The 22,823-nt window shown below is 44.7% G+C and overlaps 1 protein-coding gene across 1 annotated transcript; it reads left to right on the top strand.

The window, feature by feature from the left end:
- The first annotated feature begins 1,470 nt into the window (after positions 1 to 1,470).
- On the top strand, positions 1,471 to 22,389 carry LOC135546108 (uncharacterized). Its single transcript, XM_064974264.1, has 6 exons — positions 1,471 to 1,762; positions 2,508 to 4,033; positions 17,749 to 17,868; positions 18,052 to 18,188; positions 20,364 to 20,431; positions 20,567 to 22,389. The coding sequence occupies exons 2-6, from the start codon at positions 2,762 to 2,764 to the stop codon at positions 20,617 to 20,619; spliced, it is 1,650 nt and encodes a 549-aa protein (XP_064830336.1). The 5' UTR covers positions 1,471 to 1,762; positions 2,508 to 2,761; the 3' UTR covers positions 20,620 to 22,389.
- Positions 22,390 to 22,823: the final 434 nt, after the last annotated feature.

The raw sequence follows: 22,823 nt of genomic DNA, 5'->3' as shown, positions 1-22,823 counted from the left end.
GGAAATGCTCTTACTTGTTTGGTAAGGTAGGGCCAGTTGAGGTCATGTAGGACTTCTGGATGGGATGTAGATGGGAAGACACCAGGGGTTCGATGGGGGGCATATTCCAGGGCATGTTGCAGCCCACGGATTGCGGAACACACCCAAGTGGGTGTCTTTGGCCAACATCTGGTTTCCATAAAAGCAGATTCGTGCCTGGAGCTTTTGGAGATGCTTTTGTCGACATAGCTTGGATGCTATGTTTTTAGCCGTCAGAAAAAAACTAGCGTGGTAGGCTAGTCCGACAGCTAGCGATTAGTGGGTTACCTCCGATGATGGCACTCAGTGTGATGGCTGGAAAACATTTCCAAAAGACAGGTTAGAAAAGATAGCTTGGTGTAGCTAGTAAAAGCTTTTCTTGTTGGTAAACCACAAAAGCTAGCTAGCATGGTGGCAAGCTTGCTAATGATTAGTCACTGATTGGATACAGCTAGCCGTGTCACAGCTGTACCAGTTTCTCCCTCAAATAATATTTCTCTAACTATGGTGAAGGACAAGGAAAATTGTCACCGCCGCACAAAACGTTTTAAAAAAGAATAGAAAACAAAGTGATAACTGGCTCAGGCCACAGTGTACTGTGCATTAGTTTGGTCCGCTAGAAAGTGAATTGTTCCATTTCAATCTTCAGGCCACTGCTTATATCGAGTGCAGCGCAAAACTGAAATTATACTAGTTGTAAGCTCACGTCTGAACAGTTTAGCTAGTTCTAGAAAATGCAGTCGTGTTGACGTAAGTTTCCTGATGAAAAGCGAGAAGAGGTGTTTGAATGACTCAGAGACGCTGCCTTTTATAGGGTAGGAGGGACACCCTTCCCCGGCGCACACGTCTCGATGTCCAGATAATCATGGCTGGCATAGTACAACCATAACGAATACTTGAAAGAGAACCAAACTGGTCTCCCTTTTGCTGTGCCAGGACAACCCACATTTGAGCTCAGTTTAATGCTGATTGGCATTTTTTTATAAAAAAAATATATTATCAAGGGAGGCCAAATGCTTGCTGGCATCAATCAATCAACAAATGCTACAGCCATATGTCATACTAGTTTGTTCCAGAGAGCATCAGATACAGTACAGTACATGGGCTACCCATACTGAGACAGGGGGTCGCTGTTTCCCTCACTCAGATGATTCCACCAGGAATTGATATTAAATTATGAAAACACAAAGAGGAAAGAGACATTATTTTATCATTTTTATTGGTCAAATATTTGGAGTTTATTAATTGTCATCCATGAATACACTCCACTGTTTCCCTTATATTTTAGATCCTAATATTACACTCTATGAACCTTCAACATATTGAAGATAAATAGTCTAAACACACGCGTGGAATGTATTTTGTTTCTGTAGCAGATTGGTGATTGGTGTCACATGACTTGTTCATGAGCACGTGTAATTGACAGGGTAGTTCGTGGACAGGAGAGGGAGAGCGAGGCAGGAGAGATAGAGGGAGTTACTAGCGGAGGATCGGCGGGGGAATGGAGCGTACTTTTTGTTGATTGAGGGGGACCTACCGTTTCTCCCGCGGCAGAAGCGGTAGTTCCCTCCCCAGGACAAGCATCAGTTTCCAAATGTAACACCGGGTGGTGGACATATATGGATATTTATAGGTTAAACAAAGAAATGTGTCTAGAACATCACCAAGACAATCCCGGAAATAACAGACATACCCTCAGCTGATCACGTAGGCTACGTTGCTGGAAGCTTTGTGTTACTGATAGGTAAGTGTACAATCAGCTGACAGACAGAGGGCTATATTTTGCCCGGGCTACTATTATTACATGCACGTTGTTGAATTGATTTCTGAATCGTAGCTCAACTCACTCCAAAATAATCCAATATAGGCCATCTGTATGTTGGAAGGAATGCAAACACGTGTAGGCTATATGTCTTAAATTATTGGCTATGCATGCAGGCTATACACTGTAGTAATGTGCATGCATAATAAGGTAGAGTGGCATGCGTTCTTCAGATTAGCTGCTTTGACAGTGTGTTTGCCCCCTCATCGTGAAGTGGGGAATTATTATAACCGATATCAATATTATGACTTTAATGTGTTGTTATTGCCTGAGATGTATTGTCATAAAAATATTTTAGGATTGAACTGCTGTAACAAATCGATTACTATTTAACTACCCGAGTCACTATAGCCCCATGTCGGAATATAATATATTATTAGAATATAATAAAACATATTTAAAGCAATGTAGACCTATTTAAAGATAATGTAGGCAACGCTACATAATATATTTGGACCACGGTTCAATTTGTCTACAAAGTGTAGGGTCCCTTGGAGGTTTCTTAATTTATGGAATATGAATAGTCTAGGCCTGGTGGGAAGATTAGGCTGATTTATGTTTAGCTTGAGTATTTTGTCCCAAGCATGTGAGGCTATACGATTAGCCTACTTATTATAGGCTATAACGGTAATCGCAGTCAAGTAATTATTGTATCATTTTGTTTTAGAAACGTTTCAAGCTTCTGAATACCAGAAAACATTTCAATCGAAGACAAATGTGAAACCATTTAAAGAAAAATCATGAATGAAAGAAAAACGGTGGCAAGGAGACTTTTTAATATGAAACTTCCCACAACTGTGGCACCGCTCCTCTCTCGCAGCCTAGGCAGTTGTGCTGCACTCTCGCTCTCGCACGGTGGCTCCCGTAAAAAATGAGGCGAGGACGTGGGCTACGTGCGCATCTAGCACTAGACGAGATGAAATGGAGAGCTTGGAACACACGGACCTTTTAAATCCAAGCTCTTCCCACGGACACAACAGTTTTACAGCCTCCGGCGAGAGAGTGAGAAACGGTGAGCACATATTTGGAGCTGCCGAGTTTCAACCTTTCCAAACCAACATGGGACTCAATGGACTAAACGGCTACTGCCAGGGCATAGCGCCGGTTGGGAGCGCCACGGCCGCGGAATTACTGTCTGGTCTGGCTTCAAAAACAAGCACTTCCAGCATCACGGTTTTAAAGAAACAGACGAATACTGGGCTGCCGTTCTATAACGGTGGGATTGTGTCTCAGTTCGCAACCATTGAGGGCAGCCACAGTGGTCCCAACGGCTACCCTCCGCAAGTGAAAGGGGTGGGGGAGACACCCAATGGCCTTGCGCAACCCCTAGGCAGCAGAGCACGCCTCGTGGAGAATGGGGACAGAACACAACATGAGAAATGCATTCTTCTGGTGAAGAGGCCCAATGGTGACCCGCAGGTCAAACAGCTGCACCATCGGAAGCGGAGAGGTGAGGAGAACCGGGACATGGGTTCTGAGACGCCCAAAGGTTGTGCCTTATCAGTGGGTTCAGGTTTAGGTACTCTAGGTATGATGGCCTATGGACCAGGTGAGTCGATAACCCCGGACTGCAAAAGGAGACGAGTGTCGGAGAGCGAAGTTCACAAAGCGGAGCCCTCCAAACCCGGCAAGGCTGTCCTCCCTCTTGCTGCCAACGGCGACAGCAGCATCAACAATAACCATAGCAACCTCAACCACTGCGCCACCCCTCACCCCTCTTTGCCTGACCCTCACAACAACAAGCTGCACCACAATGTACACAAGGTGATGCTGCTGGGCCCCGGGGTTGTTCAAGGCCAGATGTCCCCGGTGGAGGCCAACAGCATCCAGTCTCTACCGTTACCGGCCGGGGTGGGCTGGTCGGCGGAGAGTATCGCCCAGCAGTACATCGTGCCCTGCCTGACTTCCTATGGTATCTGTGTGAAGGACAGTTTCCTGGGGCCACGGCTGGGTGAGTCGGTGCTGGGCGAGGTGGAGAGTCTGAACCGCAGCGGGAAGTTCCGGGGGGGTCAGCTGGTCAGCCAGAGGAGCATCCCCTCACGGAATATCCGTGGAGACCAGATCGCCTGGGTGGAGGGGCACGAGCCGGGTTGCGAGGGCATCGCCATGCTGATGGCACACATCGACGAGGCCGTGATGCACAGTGCTGCCAACGGGCAGCTGGGGGACTGTGTCATCAATGGACGCACCAAGGTGAGAGAACTGGAAGGGTGGGGGAGGACCGAGGGGCAGGGTAGCAGGTAGAGACGGTGGGTTTGAGGACGGGAAGAGACTCCGTCATCAATTGGAGCACCAAGATGAGGGGAGATGTGGGATGAGAAGCTGGGGAAGAGGGATTATAGAGAATTGTGGAAGGGAACAGGGTGAGCTGGGGACTCAGTGTCATCAATGGCTATATCATGCTGAGGAGGATGAGGGGTGAGAAGGAGGAGAGACTGAAATAGAAAGGATTAGTACCAATGTCAACGTTTTATATAATTCTACGCCATAGATAGGGGGGTGCGGTGTCCCATTTTGATGACATCATCTACTGTGATCCTGAACTGGCACTATCATATCACTGACAAAGGGTGGGTATGTAATCCTGTCTGTTCTCCCTCCCTGTCTCATTCAATGTGATAGGGCCACACCCTCAGGTAAGTGGGGCCATAGCTGTCCTATATGCCCCCGACCTCTCCCATGCCAGTGTATGCCCCTATTGTCATGCCACTGTTTATGCCAATGTTCTCATACCACTGGCAGCAAGTCAACCTTATGGGAGCTATCTGGTCTGAGATCGGTGTTTCACTAGCTTTGAAGACCGCTCTTTCAATCTCTCACCCATACGCAAACAATGCATTCTTGTGGCTGGTTTGGTAAGGGTGCGTGTGTTTGATTGGTTAGTGTCTGTTTGGATGGCTGTGTATGTTTGATTGTTTGCTTGCCTAGCCTGTTGTAGGCTACTTCTGTATGGCTATGTACGTATGCGCTTGTTTGGATCGTTTTTGTCTTTGTGTGTTTGAGATTATGAAAGAATGGTTCTTTTTAACCGTCCTCCGCATAGCAGAAAACATTAATATTACAAGCTTAGACAATGGCCAGATATGACTGAAAGGTTTGTGTTCAATTCAAATTGAAGTCACTCAATTCAGGAAGCAAAAAAAAATGTGTGTGTACATATATTGTTTAAATGAATAGTTTCTCCTTTTCAGTTTATTAAGAATTCCCTGAAAAGCCCTGTTCATTTATTTAATAGGAATTTCAGTTGACTTCCTGAATAGACTGACTTCCATTCGATTACCAAGGCGTAGTAGTTGGCTACAGTACTGTAAGCTGTCAGTGAGCTTGCCCAGTGACGCAGGTCTGGATATTTGAGCCAGGTCCTATGTCTATCTTTGCGTATTATGTCACGGTCCTACGTCTGTCACCCAGTCTCACTGCATTCTCCCAGGTTTCCATCCCACCCTGACCCAGTTTCTCAGCCCACTCAGCCCTCTCCCAAAGCAGGGTTCAGACCTAGTCCTTGGTTCAACTAGACTAGAGCATGGTTTGAGTCCTGTACAAGCCGCAGTACATTATACTGAATATAACCCTATTGTGTTCACTGTAAGTCACTTTGATATAATCTGCTACCTAGTGACTGTGTTATATTAACATATTATCTCAGTTGTTCACGACTGAACCTTGACCCCAGGGTCTGCCTCTTATCAGTGGCGTTAGTCATTGAAGGATTGTCTAGACGTTGTTACGCCACATTTACTCAAAGAGCTTGAAGTGAAATATTTCATTTCAATATTTATAGTGATGGTGGGGATAGAAGTTGTGATAGAAGTGGTAGAGGGCATAGCAGTAATAGTTGTGGTAGTTGTAGCCTTAATAGAATTAGTAGTAGTAGCTATAATGTAGGGTACTATGTGTAATAGTTGAGGTAGTTGTAGCCTCACTAGTGGTAGTAGTTGTAATTCCGTGGTAGGGTATTACACTGAGACTCACATTTTTTCACTTTAACAAACCATAGAACTCTATGCACAAGGACTACTTTGAACAATTTCACACAAAGTTTAACAAAAACATATTATGTGAAGAACTGTGCAGATACAAAGTTTGGTAACCGAAACAAAACTGAGATTTTATCAAGCTTTGCATCGGCACAGTTTTTCCAGTAAATGTGTTTTTATTTATTTGAGTGAATTGTTCAAAGCAGTCGTTGTGCTTTGAAATCAATGTTGTTGTTTTTTTGGCATACATTTTAAAGTAAAAAAAAAATTAACGTATTTCCATTATAGTGGAATTGCCCAGTTGTAGTGGTGGTAGTAATAGTTGTAGCTTTAGAAGTAGTAGTAACTGTAAGGTAGGGTAATAGTAACTGTAGTGTAGGGTGGTAGTAATAGTTGTAGCTTTAGAAGTAGTAGTAACTGTAAGGTAGGGTAGTAGTAACTGTAGTGTAGGGTGGTAGTAATAGTTGTAGCTTTAGAAGTAGTAGTAACTGTAAGGTAGGGTAGTAGTAACTGTAGTGTAGGGTGGTAGTAATAGTTGTAGCTTTAGAAGTAGTTGTAACTGTAAGGTAGGGTAGTAGTAACTGTAGTGTAGGGTGGTAGTAATAGTTGTAGCTTTAGCAGTAGTAACTGTAAGGTAGGGTAGTAGTAACTGTAGTGTAGGGTGGTAGTAATAGTTGTAGCTTTAGAAGTAGTAGTAACTGTAAGGTAGGGTAGTAGTAACTGTAGTGTAGGGTGGTAGTAATAGTTGTGGCTTTAGAAGTAGTAGTAACTGTAAGGTAGGGTAGTAATAGTGGTAGTCATAGTGGTACTGCAGTACTTGTGGATTTAGCCTCGCGTGCGAGTGGGGCACCAGTTCCAGGGTTAACAGTGTGTGTGCAGTAGAGATGTGAGGGGTAGCAGCAGTACCAGTGTTCAGTGGGTCAGAGCTGTCAGAATATGGGCTCTTCACCTCTCGTGGGGTGCAGTGTGTGTGTGCGTGCGTGCGTCTGTGTACACTACATTATCAAACCGTAGCTGCGCGGCGACCCCGTCGGAGTAGTAGAGATACACCTTGCCCCCACAGTGACATACTTTCTGGAATACCCAGACACCATGTGTTTGAACAGGGACGTCACTCTCCCAGTCATCAGCCCTTTGCTCCTCTGTCATGGAACTGACTATTCTTCTTCCAGGTCAAAGGTTATGCTTGCTCTGGTCCATGAGTGTGGCAGGCTGGCAGCTGATGCTAAATGGGTTAGTTGAGCCACAAGCCAATGTCCCTGCTCATATGTTCCATCACAACTCCCCTACTCTTGCCATGGCATACTGTGCCATCTTGAACAGAAAGAATGTCCTTGCTGTGTGTTATGTAGTGTGGTGGAAGTGGATAGAACAGTAGCAATGAGTCATAGATCAAGGTATGAATTGAGGGGGTGGAAGTGGGCGAGGCAAAGATTAGAATAACAGAAAGGAAGGGAGGAGTTTGGCTAATTTACAAGGTCATTGCGCCAGCAATTCTCTGCTCTTTAATGTTTCTTCTTTTTTTTAAGGTGCAATATGCCATTTCCTGGTCGCAGAATTTCTAATAGTTTCCTAATTTCAGTTTGTGACAAAACAAGCAATATATAGTGTAGAATATCATTGTACCATCTAAACTGCTGTGAAATATATTTTCAATAACCAAAAATATTGTATTTTCAGCTGTTTGAAGTAAAACGTAAAAGACGCAAAAACAAAACTTAAGAAAGGGAAGAATAGAAATAGTGCACATAGAACAGATCTACCGCTTCTTGGACTTCCTTTCAATGAGAATTACAGATCTATAATGCACTTTTCTATGTGAATTTAGTCAGGTCTCCCAAAAGTGACATATTGTAGCTTTTTAATACTTTTTATTTATTGGTTTTTAAATTGCAACAGAATCACAACAAAAGCTATATACATTTACCCACAACCTGAAACTTGCTTTCGTTTTCCTATGTCGATCTGTACGTAGCTCCGATCTGTATTAGCCTACTGTCTATATGGCTCAGTAAGTACTGTCCCCCACCATTGTTTCTCTCTAATGTTATGTGTCTATTCTTTCCTCTTGTCCTTCTTTCTCGTTGTTCCCTCTTCCCCCCCCCCCCACTTCTTTCTTTCGGTCCTCTTTCCCACTCCCTTTCTCCTGCGTCTTATCAGCCCCTCTAGCTTCTCTGCCAAACTATTTCCCCTCCGTTTCCTTGGTAACAGGGCCATACAGAGCGTAGCACTGCAGTGTGTGTGTGTGTGTGTGTGTGCCCAGAATAATGCCACCATAGCACCAGCTTGAGCTCAACCCAATGCACGCTCAGCAAACACGCACCAGCTCTAGCTCCATCCAAGCACAACGCAGCAGCGACAATATATCACAAGAAAAGGTGCAGAGAAAGAGTGGTAGAGCGAGAGATGGGTAGAGAGAGCGAGTAGTAGATGAAGAGAAGAGTGGACGAGAGAAGGAAGAAGAAGATATCATCGGTAGGGAGAGATGGATGTTATTTCGAAGGAGTGAGATGAGAGGTGGTTCAGAGGGACAGACAGGGCCCGATGCAGCAGCGCCAGCCATATCATCAGTGTCTAGTGCAGTGTGCCCTCAGATGCCCCTCCCAGAGAGACTGCCGCGCTGCTGCACACAGGAACAGCCAGGGAGATGCTAGCAACTAGCATTTAGCCTAGCGCACTCACGATCCAGTACCAAGCTAGCTGCTAAGACAAGAGACATGTCAAAACAAATGACGAGATCTTTACATAGGCTTTAAGGTACTGAGAGGATCACACTGCTCTTCTCACTTCCTATCCTTACCCTTTCAGTTTACAGAAGGCCGAAGGATCATGTAACCATTTGCACTCAAATGCAAAACCGTTTTAAAGATGAGCATTGGGTGACCTCCTAGGGGATTTTAGTGCTTGTTGTTTGTCCTGGGAGAGTAGGCTCTGGAAGAGCATGGTTCTTGTGATCTCAGCTTGTTTTGGAGCTTTTTTACAGCAGGGTTGATGACTCATACTGACTCTGAGAGCAGTCCGGACTGCGTTTCGGTGTCCTATGCCAAACAGTCACACATTCTCTACTTACTGTATGAACACATGCCCACTCACCTTTCAAGCGATTCTCACACACAGAGAGCACTTCCCAAGTGCAGTCCATTTTGGGTTTGAAATTCAGCGTGTCACTGTTTGTGTCTCGGTGTGCGTGTGTTCTAGTGTGTGACTGCCTGTGTGTTTACGTTGTGTTTTGTTTGCGTGTGTGTGGTCTTAGATTATGCTGACAGTAGCCTGGGTTGGTTGCGTTTGCATAAAGAGTCACACTGGTGGGTAGTGTGACGTTCTGATTTACAGAGCAGGGGAGAAAAGAGTGTACATAGTATAAATGACCGCTTTGTCAGGTTACTGGAAATGGAGGAGCGCACACACACACACACACACACACAGAGAGACAGAGACACACCATCAGCCCTGTGGTTAGTGTGACTCAAGCAAGATGGGGTCCATCACCAGGCATGACTCATCAAGGCTGATCAGCTTTTTCTGCTAGATACCCGACCTCATTAACAAGTACACACCCAGCCTCAGCGGAGGGAAAATGACCAGTTGATTTCAGTATGGAAACTGTGAGATGATTGATATATACGATTAGAGAGGTGAAGAGGAAGATAGAAATAGAATGGGATTTAATGGTTGAATATCCAATAAAGTTTATTTCACTAGAAATAAACCTGTAATAATACACTCCTATTTTTCCTATTTGCTTCCAATAATTCACAGACGGGCATGGCGCATTACTTCATCAACTTATGTCAGTGTCAGCTCAGCTGGTTCGTCAGGCCCGAGACTTACTGCAGGTCCACAGAGAGCCTTAGAACTCAATGTACCTGTATCGATCCCCGGACAGGCGCCGTCTGTCCTTAGCTCAACCTTACTGACTCATCCAGAAATACACAGGCCAGCTGAGCACACAGAGTTCACCTCAGTCCAACACATTTGTCACTGTCTGATCGGCACCTGAATTTGCCATCACAGCATAGAACAGCTCACATCAGCCCAGTCCAGTAAAACCCACACAGGCCCACTTCAGCTAAGCTCAGCCTGGCAAATCCCCAGCCCAGTATACACCTACCTATCCCAGTGCTGGTTAGTTAGCCTAGCACGACCCTGATGCTCTCCCCTCTCTCGTCTGTCTGTCTGTGTGTCTGTCTCATCAGGGTCAGGCCCTGTATTTGTTCAGCCTTATCTCTCTCCTGCCTCTGTCCTCCATGCCCCTTATCTGCTGGCAGTATGCTATGACAGCGTGCTCGGCCCTTTTTATTTGACTTCTCTTCAGGAACAGCCTGTTCTCTCTCTCTCTCTCTCTCTGGCCTTCATCTTGGCAGGCAGGCATGCGGGCAGAGACAGGAGGCAACACTATTAGGGGATTAATGCTGGTGCCAGTGGTGCCCATTAGATTGGCACGGAGGCGCTGAGAGATTTGAACAGAGATTGAAGAAGGCTGATCAGATCGCGACACGTCGGGTCATGCCGTTTGAATGAGATCAGGGGCTGGGAGGAACAGGAGAGGAGAGCGACTGGGATGCCGTTGTATGGTCACGGTGTTTGTGACATTCATATGCCGGTTTGACTGACTCTCACAGTTCTGGTTGACTACCGGCTTAGATCTCTACTAGCGCTGGTTTGGACTGTGTCATGTCTATATGAACGCTGGTGTACAAGAACTTTGTGTGTTTGTACACGCGTGTGCATATCCTCCAGGCTAGGGCTGTGCTGTGGCACGGTACATGTTAATTGTGATTTAAGTATGCAACAGTTGCATGTGCTCTCAGGCCCAAAAAATGTGCACTTATAAAATACTACATGCATACATGCAGTGGGCTGCAATCTTCAACACCATGGTCAGTGCAAGCATCAAACATCTGTTGGCTGTATATCTACCACTAAGCATCAAACATCTATTGGCTGTATATCTACCACTAAGCAATCACACATCTATTGGCTGTATATCTACCACTAAGCAATCACACATCTGTTGGCTGTATATCTACCACTAAGCAATCACACATCTATTGGCTGTATATCTACCACTAAGCAATCACACATCTATTGGCTGTATATCTACCCCAAAGCATCAATCATCTATTGGCTGTATATCTACCCCAAAGCATCAAACATCTATTGGCTGTATATCTACCCCTAAGCAATCACACATCTATTGGCTGTATATCTACCACTAAGCAATCACACATCTATTGGCTGTATATCTACCACTAAGCAATCACACATCTATTGGCTGTATATCTACCGCAAAGCATCAATCATCTATTGGCTGTATATCTACCGCTAAGCAATCACACATCTATTGGCTTTATATCTACCCCAAAGCATCAAACATCTATTGGCTGTATATCTACCCCAAAGCAATCACACATCTATTGGCTGTATATCTACCACTATAGTGTTTTTCCCATTTGTTTCCGTTGACATTTTTTTCCGAGGGTAATGAGTGAAGTTAGGCGATGCGAGGTTAGAGGATGCGACTATTAGCGACTAAAACATTCTGGAAGCCCGCTGGAAGTGCTTGACAACATGTAAATGTTCACCAGCATTTCTCTGTGCCCTCACACTGATTGCTTAGCAACAGAGCAGAGTGAATTGAGACTGTGATTTCCATCTCAATCCCAGATAAAAGGCTCTTCCACAGTGAGTCGGGATCAACGCAAATGCCTTAGTAAGGCCATTCTTCCCCACAATGCAACACCACCACCCATGGTGCTGATGACATCATATTTCCCAGAAGCAGCCTGACCCTGTCGTGAACGAACACCCCACATCTGTCAAAACACAATACATTACATTAGAGCAGCCAGCCGTATTTTGAGTGTTCTTAAAAAAGCTACTGTACCGATTTATACTGTACTATGTTCACTAAGCCAAACCTTTAATCAAGTCTTACTTACAGCCCATGACCTGTGTGTTTATACACCAAAATGTTATCAGTTAAATTACGTAGCCACGTTCAACAGTCCCAAGTACAGTAAATCACATCGGGTTTACTGTAATGTCTGTCCTCTACACACTGACTCCTGGAGGGACTTCAGAGGAGCTCTGTCCTGGCTGTGTGTGTGGGACTTGTTGGTGGGTAGAGACCAGCGGGTTGGGGCTGGTGTCAGAGGTTAATGAACACACACACAGCGTGTGAGCGTCGCGTGGTAATGAGGCGAGACGATGGTGGCTGGCAGGCTGGCCAGAGAGTCACACAGTCAGACGGGAACACTTGTACTTTGGCCTGTATCACTCTTCCATAATGAGACTGAGCCAGATTATGGTTTGGCTACAGATGGGAGTATTTGGGTGTCATCTTGGTATCCCGTGACTGTTCACTATGTCGGATATGATTATTGAGGTGTGTATTTGACACAGCTGCTTTGCACCACGGTATGCAGACGGCTGACTGGCACTGTAATGGATTCAGTGGATTTGAACATGAAGGACTTTGTCGTCACTCTGTATTGAAGCTTCTGGGCTTGACAGTTCTGGAGTGACACTGAATGATACTGTCTTCTCTCCCTGCTCGCTCCTCATTCCTTGCTGATAACTGAGCCAATATTTGTCTAAATGAGCCGAGCTGGAGTGAAAGGGGAAGTCAGTCCTCCGCTCTTCACCAGTGTTTACTCTTCCCCCTTGTACTCTTTGATGGGCTGGGAGAGGGGAGGAGAGAAAGGAGAAGGAGCTATGGAGGGACAGAGGAGAGGGAAGGTAAAGACAGAGAGAAAAGGAGAAATAATGACAGAATTTTTAAAGAGAAGGGAAGATAGGGTGAGAGAGAGAAAACAAAGGGAGGCAGAGAGAGACGACAGTGGAAGAGTGTAGAAAAGAGAGGCAGAGTAAAACAAAAAGGGAGAAAAGGTCGGTGAAGAGATGAGGTGTACTGTACTCTCCAGGGTCCTGATCTGTATCGTGATGAAGTCCGTGCCCTGACAGAACACACCGTCACCGGGACCCTGATGGCTTTCTTTCTCACATTCCTGCTCTCTCTCTCTCACACACACACCAAACCTGACCCAAATAACCTCCCCAGCAGAGATACAAAGGCTAGGGGCCCGATTCCGACTCGAGTTAAGTGTGAGTAAATGGACTGTAATTCCATTTTTATCCACTTCTCTATGTATATTCTGACCTTGAATGTAAGCATGAGAATAGCGTGCTATTCGTTTTGGGTAGAGGTGGACTAAATGACGGTGTGGCTGAGGTATCTGTCTACAGATACGCCGTTTTCTGACCTTGATTTAATTCCCTAATAATTACACAACCTTTACAAGCGAGGAAACCAAGAATATCGTCTAGCGAACCTACCAGTTCCAAGTGGAAACCTACTTTTTCCCCAGATAGAAATAGCACCATTCTCCATGGACTGTAATGTACAACTATAAGAGCTATTGATATGAGCTAGGTAAATGAGTAATCCATTTGGATAAGGGAAGTGTAAATATAAATGACACTTGTTTTAGTTATATTTTAACTTGTATTTTAACTTGTAATCACCGGAGACAAATGTGAAACCAGTCGTATGGCAGAAAACTGAAATTCTGTGCCAATATGCAGAATTTAAATTGTATGGCCTTTTAACTTTCAGGGATGGGCACTCTCGAATATCTTATTTATAGGCTACCCTGACTTTCTCTGTTGACCATTTCTGTCATGTTAAATATTACCCACTATCAGTATCGGCCGTCAGTAGGCCTAATAACCGCACATATCTAACTGCCAATTTACTGTTAGTTCCATTCAGTTGGTATAGCCTACATTATCATTCCATTTAATTACATTGTTTAGTTTACCTTCATTTGCTTCCTCCGCAAAATGACGGCCAAGTGGTTGACTTGGGAGCAGTTCCACAGACACAGATTAAGACTAGTCTTGGACTAAAAAACAAGCTCAATGGAAAATTGAGATTTATTTTCAGTATTAGGATTCATCTGTGTCTGGGAAACCACCCCTTGGTATTCTAGAGGTGTTGGATCAGAGCCTTTGTGACACAGTATTATTATTAGGATTAGTATTGAACAAGGTCATGCATCATGTGTGTTCACCATGTGTGGCATTGGATCTAGACGTGCTAATATGGCTAGGTTTACACAGGCAGCCCAATTCTGATATTTTTTTCCACTAATGAGTCTTTTGACCAATCACATCAGATCTTTTTCAGTGCTGATCTGATTGGTCTTTTTTTTTTTTAAGTTCAGAATTGGGCAGCCTGTGTTAACACAGCCTGTGTTAAATGCGGTGTTGGTGATATGTGGTGTTAGCTTTTCGCATAGTTGCGTGCAGCGAAGGAATGTGTACTCCCAGCCCGTTCAGAAACACACATCCCTAGAGAAGCACAGCCTAACACAGCCTTGCCTTGCAGGGGGAAATGCCAGCCAGAGGCCATTGTTACTCTACTGATGCTCAAGGGACTGTCTCCAGTCCAGTACAGTACAGGTGATGTTGAAACATTAGCTGAGAAGTTACATGCTCACTGTCCAATCCTCAACAGGACCAGCTAGTTAGAGTTTGAGTACCGTCTTGTGAAGACGATAATAATGTCTTTCTCTATAATAAAGTTCTTAGAACAGTCCGAGTTTATAGTAATGTGTGACCCGTAATGTATGCATGTGGGTTAGAATTGTAGTGGTCCTACACAACCGTGTTTAAGACACAGAGAAATCATTGGGACACTGACTGTCTCCATACAGAACCATGGGACTCTGAGTGAGTACAGTAACCTATATGGTGCCCTATGGAGTGGAATATCATCCCTACGAACACCAGTGAAGGGGTTAAAGTAACCGAAAACACAGCAGAGCCATACCACTCCTACTGCTCACCGTCTAAAGCCTTTTACCTGATTGGTGGGTAAAGGGTTCGGCCCACTGATGATACGGTACAGGCTCAGTGAAATGGGGGTGGCGACATGGCTGCCATACCCGGCCATTATGGCTTAAAGGCACAGCGTCTAGTTTCACAGCGCAGACTGAGTGTGCATGCTTCACTCTTCACACGATTTAAAATGGGCCATGGCACAAAACCCTTATTACAGATCCGTCGCCACGTTAGAGGCCAAACAAAAACCTAACCCTTGTAGTCCTACAATTACAGGTTAAATGGAAGCTCTAATGTTGGTTACAGGGAGGCCCTTACTCTCTTTATCACCTTGCTTAACTCACACAGTGCTCTCTCAGAACCCATATATAGGGTAAACTGTGCTTGGTCCCTGGTGAGGAGGATGGAAGTTTCCCAGCTCCCAAGGCCAGGCCAGGCTGTTTCCCTGCCACCCTACCTCCCAATGCCGGGGTGTTCCAGTTGCCTCATGGGGAGGGAGGGAATGTCTGGGTTGTGTTTTTATAACACGTCTTAAAGCGGAACTGCACCTGCTGATTTGGCCTCTTTTTTCCCCCCTCTTGTTCCTCAAGAAATGCTGGCGGCCATGATTGAAGCCAAACACTGTGTGGTTTGATGTGGGTCCTTGCCACCACCAAGACACACCATAGTATGAGTCATAATACCCTTAAAACCTAGCGGTCAAAATAGGGAAATGGTTCCAATCGTTTTTCCACATGTGATTATAGAAGGGCTGTGTTTTGTGTAGGCTTACACTGGCGTGACAATTTGATAACCGTGTAAATCTCTCTCGTACAAGGTGACTTATCAATATAGTCGGCAGTATTACCTCCCCCCCCAGCTAATTAGCTGCTCATGTGGCATAAAGAACTACAAATGCCTGATGATTTGGACACGACTGCTGGATTGTGGCATAGGTAAGAATCTCTGGATTAACTATCTAATGTTAGCTAAATGTAGTCATTAATAAATTGGCAACATTTCTTTAAATTAACAATTATTTGAACTGTCTTGTGCAAGTTTTAAACGGACCCAATACCTGTTAGCAAAGGTGTCAGCTAGAGATGACGTGCAGGAGCTTGCAGGGATTTGTAGTTTTGCATGTCGTCTACTTTGATGCTAATTAGCATTTTCGAATCTGAGAGTAAATAAAGCCAAATATACTGATAAAAGTCACCTTGTCCGAGAGAGATTTACACGGTCATCAAAACGTCACGACAGGGTAAGCCTACACGAAGCACAGCCTCCTTATTTGCAGTGTTTCTAAAAAATCCCCTATGGGAAAAATGAATGGTGGAAAAATGATTGGAACCATTTCCCCATTTGACCATGAGGTTTCCAGGGCTTCTGAATCAAGCGCACCTTCCTGCCAGCAGCGCAAAAAAATAAAAAAGGAGCGCAAGCTGTGTGGTGCCCAGTATACAACAGGAGTTCCCTGATCCTGGTGTAGAACACATAGGGTTTCTCCCTCCCCATATTGACTGATTCAATTCAATAATAAAAAAAAAAGACGAGACATCATTCCGAGACATCGGTATCAAGCCCGTCATCACATCATCTTGCAAGTTTCCATGTGCTGGCTCCATACATGTTTCTGTGAAACACATACACACATAGTCACTATTCAGTTATGCCTCAGGATGGCATGTCCTTTTCATTGGAGTCGAGGGAGACTGGCAAGGGTACTTGTGTCGCATTACACACTTTCATTCGGAGGTCTTGCCCGACAAGCTTTAAAAATAGCAAGTGAACAGTGAATAAAATTATTTTTGGAGGTTGTTAAACCATTGCAATCACGTTGCTGGACATGTAATGAAATCCAACTTTGCTCCTTCTGATAGGTCCCGGAATCCATTCATGACCAGGAGATCAGTCTGGCCCCCAACTGTGCACTTTGTCTATCAGAAAAAACATGGTCAACAACTATCATCATACCTCAAATATAAACATAGCTCGAGGAAGAACGTAATCTTGTTTGGAAGCAAATTCTATGCTTTACAAATGTAGACTGACTGACTCCAAATTGGATCAGATTCAGGCCGGTGACACCCTTACACTCTGCAACCAACTGTGACATGTTTTGCTATTGACCTGGGTTGGTTTGAGTTTGTTGCTGCTAGTTAGTACACTATTGTAGTCATGCATGAGTTAGCTAGTTAATACCACCATAGCTGCATCCAATATTAATTTGTGCCCTAGACATTGGTTGCACATCAGAGGCTAATGTGACTGTAGTCTAAATTACACTAACTTAGAGTGGCATGGAAATATGATGGCTTTACTAAAGTAGGCAAATAATTGGTAGGAAACCATTTTGCCATAAGATGTTGTCAGATTTACTTTAGAGAGTTGGCAATGTTGCCATTACTGTTTGTCAAAAATAGCTAGCTAGCAATGTTAACATTAGCATGTTAAAATACGGCGGTCCCATCAATCTTAGTTAAGCTGGCTAAAGTTACAGTATTTAGCATCTAAAGTCAATCTGGCAACATCACAATCATGATGATCGCAATCATGACGTTATCGTGTTTCCAAGCCAAATCTGAATTGTATTAGGTAGGCTAACTTTAGCTAGCTAGCAAGCTATGCTAGCGATAATGGTGATAATGATTATCAATATATACACAACCAGATACATAACCCATTGTCTAGCTACCAGTATACTCACCATCACTGGGGACCAACAAACTTCCACCTTTTCTGCATGATATAGGGTCCTTCGGCAGGGCATGCAAACCATAGTTGTTGGCTGTGCATCCTGCTGGTAGCATGCATTCCATGGTCAATCTGTATAGGGCTTTTCAGTGTCAAAAGGGAGTGATCCTTTGAACGCATTGGTTGGGGGCGATGAAACTCCAAGCCCCGTTCAATAAAGGGAAGCGAAGTGGGCGGTGGGGAAATGTTAACGTCCTGTGGGACTCCTGGCCACGGCCAGTTGTGGCACAGCCCGGGAATGAACCCAGGTCCTGCACTGCGATGTAGTGCCTTTGACCGCTGCGCTACTCGGGAGGCCCGAGGTGTGTGTTCTTACTGTAACCGACTAACATCCCCGTCTTCTCTCCTCAGGCTATGGTGGCCTGTTACCCAGGTAACGGCACAGGGTACATCCGTCACGTGGACAACCCTAACGGTGACGGCCGCTGCATCACCTGCATTTACTATCTCAACAAGAACTGGGATGTCAAGGTACAATGGAACATTGAGTCTCATATCTAATCTACCGTATTTTACAGTCCCACCAGATCTTCCCCGGCTGCCATGGGTTTCGAACCGGCAACTCTCTGGCTACTCACCTGCCTCTCTAACCTCAAGGCTATGGATAAGGCACTGTGCATCTAACATGACACCTATTTGTGTGTGTGTGGTCAGGTTCAAGGAGGTTTGCTGCAGATCTATCCAGAGGGGAAGAGTGTGGTGGCCAACATAGAACCGCTGTTTGACCGTCTGCTCATCTTCTGGTCCGACCGCAGGAACCCACACGAGGTTAAGCCGGCCTACGCTACACGGTGAGTGACCACACACACACGGGAAAGGCTATACGGACACGCTTGGTGCACAAATTGATGATTGTATGTCGCGCAGCTGAGAGTCTTCCCAGCTAGCTAATTTATGCTTGTGGCTAGAAGGTTCAGTGAGAATTTGAAACTTGTCTGCCGAATTTGGGACTTGGGAGAGTGTTCAGAATCATTAAGTTTTTAAATGAGTATTTATTTTGTTTGTTTTTTACTATAATGCCGTAGTTGTAATTTTTTTGGTGAAAACCATGCTTTAGCTGTCATCCTGGCCTGATACTAGCTACACTATCTAGATACTTCCCCTGCTCGCCAAGAGGGCCCCTTGGTGTTGTTGTGTTGCCGGCATGCAGCACAAACATTTACATTTACATTTAAGACATTTAGCAGACGCTCTTATCCAGAGCGACTTACAAATTGGAACTCTCCCCGTTGAGCAGTAACATTAGACTGTATCATGTTGACAACCAAGGTGGTTACTACCACATGCAGTATTGTGTATTTGTTTCTTGTGTAGGCTGCTATCCTTCTCAAAATAAAGTGGGATGGAACAAATTGGCGTCATTAACCCCTCGCCAGCGACATGTGATACGGCTGCCCCGGGGGAAGCAACAACGTAGCACCTCGATACAATACCGTTGCACCCGCTTGTCGTCGCGTTAGCTAATTGGCATGTCACGGTGACATCCAGATGAGGACCAGTACTACAAAGTTATTTCTCCCTCACATATCTAAATAAACATCTTTCTTTTACCTGTTTCAACTAGCACAGTGCTGCTTTTGTTGCCAGCATAACCTAGCTAGCTGGGAAGGACTCACCAGGATAACTGACTGAACCAAATCTACTCAACTCTCAGCTGCGTGACATACGTCATCTATTTGGGCACCAGGCGTACCCGTATGGCCCCTCCCCGAGCGCGCGCACACACACAAATGCATGCTGACATGGACTCGCACTAGGGTCAGAGAGGTGACACAGAATGTACACTTTCAAAGCCATTGCATGCTCGCTGAGACGCAATGTATCCCATCTCTCTCACACTCACAAATGTCCCATAGGTATTGTATACTCAAACAGAGATTTACTATGTACTAAGGCACACAAAGTCATTCCCAGAGAGGGTTTTTGGATGACTCCCACTGCTTTCAGTTCCCTGAAAGTGTGCCACATCGTTTGACCATAACCACATCCACTCAACCTCCCACCCCCCACCCCCACCACACTTCCTCTCTGCCGAGCCGTTACAACCTCTAACCCACTTTTTTGCCTTCACACACAGTGCAGTATCTGTTCACTAAAGGCTCTTAATGGTGTTGGGGATGCTTTTACCTGCTCTGTTAAAGGGATACTTCTGAGTCAGATGAATTCATGGATACCATTTGTATGTCTCTGCATCCGGCATGAAGGACGTTAGAGGTAGTTTCGCGAGTCAATGATAACTAGTGTTAGTGCAGTGACTGGAAGTCTATGGTATCTACTAGCATGCGCTAACACTCATTAGCAAATTCCTTCAAACTGCACGCAAGACAACATCAAAATGGTATCCGGGAGTTCATCTGACTCTGGGGAAGTAGATAAAGGGCTTCATTGCCAAAATCCCGACGTATCGCTTTAACATATTATAGATCCACTCTCATGCTGATGATCCACTGTTGAGAGAAGTATGAACTCAGCCAGAGCCTATTCATGATGTTGTGATCATGCAGATTATTTTTTTCATATACATGCTGGAACGCAGTAGTCAGAAGTACGCCACAAAAAGTTGACACGTGATTGGCCTGATTCTAGTTCATTAGTTAGTCCTCTCCTCTATGTCTGACAGCTGGGGGGTGAGGTGGGGCTCAGGACAGGAAGAACGTATTTCCTGACTGGGATTGGGGTCAGGGGTGGAGGGAGAGAGGGAGGGCGGTTGGTTCAGTTGCAGCTCTCGTGCTTGAGGGAGAGAGACAGGAATAAACAACACAACCCCACTGAGAAGCCACACAGGAGAGGCAATGACCCTGACTTAACCCTCCACGGACCAAAACCAGCTCAGACTTAACCCTCCACGGACCAAAACCAGCTCAGACTTAACCTTCTCCTATGCTGTACTATACTGTGTTGAATTAGTCTGTACTTGCTTGTGAGAATCTCTGTTGTCAGTCTGATCAGATCATCGTGTGTTACAGCTATGCCATCACTGTCTGGTACTTTGATGCCAAGGAGAGGGCCGAGGCCAGAGAGAAGTACAGATTGGGTGAGTTTCAGTTCTTTATGTCTGACTTACATGTACCGTAATAGCGTGCATGAAACGGTTTATGCACTTTGTACAGTACATTTTTCAAAAAGTGTTTTTGACTCTTGGCTACACTGCCATTTCTTGTGTCCATAGCAACTGGACAGAAAGGTGTTCAAGTGCCCGTCACTCAAAACAACAAAACCTAAATCCTAAACCAATCTCTTTATTGGTTGAGAGGAGATACGGCAGCATCTGATTGGGCAGTTGAGGGAAAGAGGGCGGAGATAGAACACAGTGGACTCAGTTGGCGAATGGAGCGAGGCAGGGTCAGATTGACTCAGGTGGCATAAGGGCCAAAGAGGATGAAGATGACTCCTCTTCATCAGATAATTCAAAAATTCTTTAAGGACAACAAACTGAATGGACAGACTCTTGTTTTTGCCTTATCAATAATCAGCGCTATTATAATATAATCAGAAAGCAATCTTCTCTGCTCTCTAACATACAATAGACATTTCTCCAATCAAAAAGCAGGCCTAAGGAGACAGGAGCACCATCTGCGGCGTCGGAGGAATACGATTGCATCTGTTTTTCAGGGGAAACTGAAAAAGAGCTTTTGGACATTAACAAGACGATACTCCATCTTAACTCCACCTTCACATTTACTAGATTGGTTCAACAGTGCAGAAGAGAACCTCGCCATGTAGTTCTCTCATCAGGTTAAGACAGCTAGGGAAATGTGATTGGAGGTCCTGACTTTCACACACATCGTGACACATCCAGTGTGTTGCCTCAGCTACACCCAGCCATCAGTCAACAACGCACCATTAAAGAGGAAGTGACCTCACAGGAAATGGTCCTTTACATATCACACAGTAGTGTGACATTCTGCTATCCCAGCATTCATGTTGTTGGAGACCCTGTTAGGGAATCCACCTGCCACCAGTGTACAGAGAAAACTGAAGACTCTTTATCGCAGAGAAACACAGACTCTTTAACTCAACTAGTCAACAGAAAAAAAATCAATGATGTTCATTCAGTCAGTGAGAAAGGAGTGTGTAATGTCAGAAAGCAATGTAATACAATTCCAAGAGCGTGTTTTTGTTTGTGAACGTTTTTGAAGACGACACCTAAACAAAGGTCGGTCGAAGGCAGGTCGAAACAGGGTTTGCTGAATGTTATAGTGTGTGTGTGTGAAAATGTACTGTACAAGCAACCCTGTTACTAGTACCTTGGTGGTCCCAGTTGCACCTGTAAGACCCACCCCTCCCTATACGGAGACTAGAGGCTGCATCAGCACCATCATCACCTCCAGTGCATTCTGGTCAACTCAAACATACAATAGATTGGACACGGTTCACCACAACATCTGAATCTAACCTGACCCCAGACCCTCAGTCAACCTTGTTATACTCCACAGAAGCAAATGTTAATGCACAGAAGGGTCTGTGTGAAACTACTGCAGTGTCTGTCTGTCTAACTATACTTGTGGGGACTAGAAGTCTCCACAAGAATGGTAAATAAACAAAAAGTCTCCACAAGAATGGTAAGTAAACGATAAGTCTCCACAAGAATGGTAAATAAACAAAAATTTAACTGTGGACACTTTAGTTTGTCTCTACAAGGAAAAAGTATATTTCTATGGGGTTTAGTGTTAAGGAAAATATGATTTTGAATGGGAATCAATTGTACCCCCCAACAAGGTTAGTTGTATGTGTGTGTGTGTGTGTGTCTGGCCTTGAATTGGGGTGGGGATGCGCTTGTGTGTGTGAGACAGACTGGGTAAGAGAGAAGTAAAAATATGACTTTTCAGAAATGCTATCTGTGAATGATCAGTGTAAATTTAGAAACAAACTGCTTTTATGCTGTGGATAATATGGTTGAGATGCAATAGTGACTAAAACAATGAGAACAAAAAAATGTTGTTTTTTCAGAAATTTTGCATTATTGAATTAAAATGTGTTTTTGTACAAGAAGACTTGTTTATTTTTTTGCCTTCTTGAACATGGAGTACTCCTTTCTGATTCTGGACAGAGTCACTGATACAACACAGAGCAGGGACCCTGACACTGTCTGGACATTCAGGGGAATTATGAATGATACATACACACACACACTGAGGCCATACAGTAAGAAGTCCACTCTCTTACCACAATCATGCAGCCATTTCCTCTCCCAGACCTGTCTCAGCAGTGGTGAGGGAAGAATAGGGAGGTATAAAGATAGACTGAATGGCAAGAGACAAACAGAGGGTAATATTAAACTGTGGTGGGTGGGCAGCTTGCATGTCACTACAGATTTGAGATCACAGCGTGGTCACACGGTGTTCTGAAGACCAGAATGAACTCCATGGCTCCAATTTTTGACCAGTAGTGCACAAGGGAATAAGGGTGCTATTTGGGACCTAAGT

The sequence above is a fragment of the Oncorhynchus masou genome, chromosome 9, assembly GCF_036934945.1.
Source record: "Oncorhynchus masou masou isolate Uvic2021 chromosome 9, UVic_Omas_1.1, whole genome shotgun sequence".
NCBI classification, from domain to species: Eukaryota; Metazoa; Chordata; class Actinopteri; order Salmoniformes; family Salmonidae; genus Oncorhynchus; species Oncorhynchus masou.
This window is presented reverse-complemented; position numbering and strand designations above follow the sequence as displayed.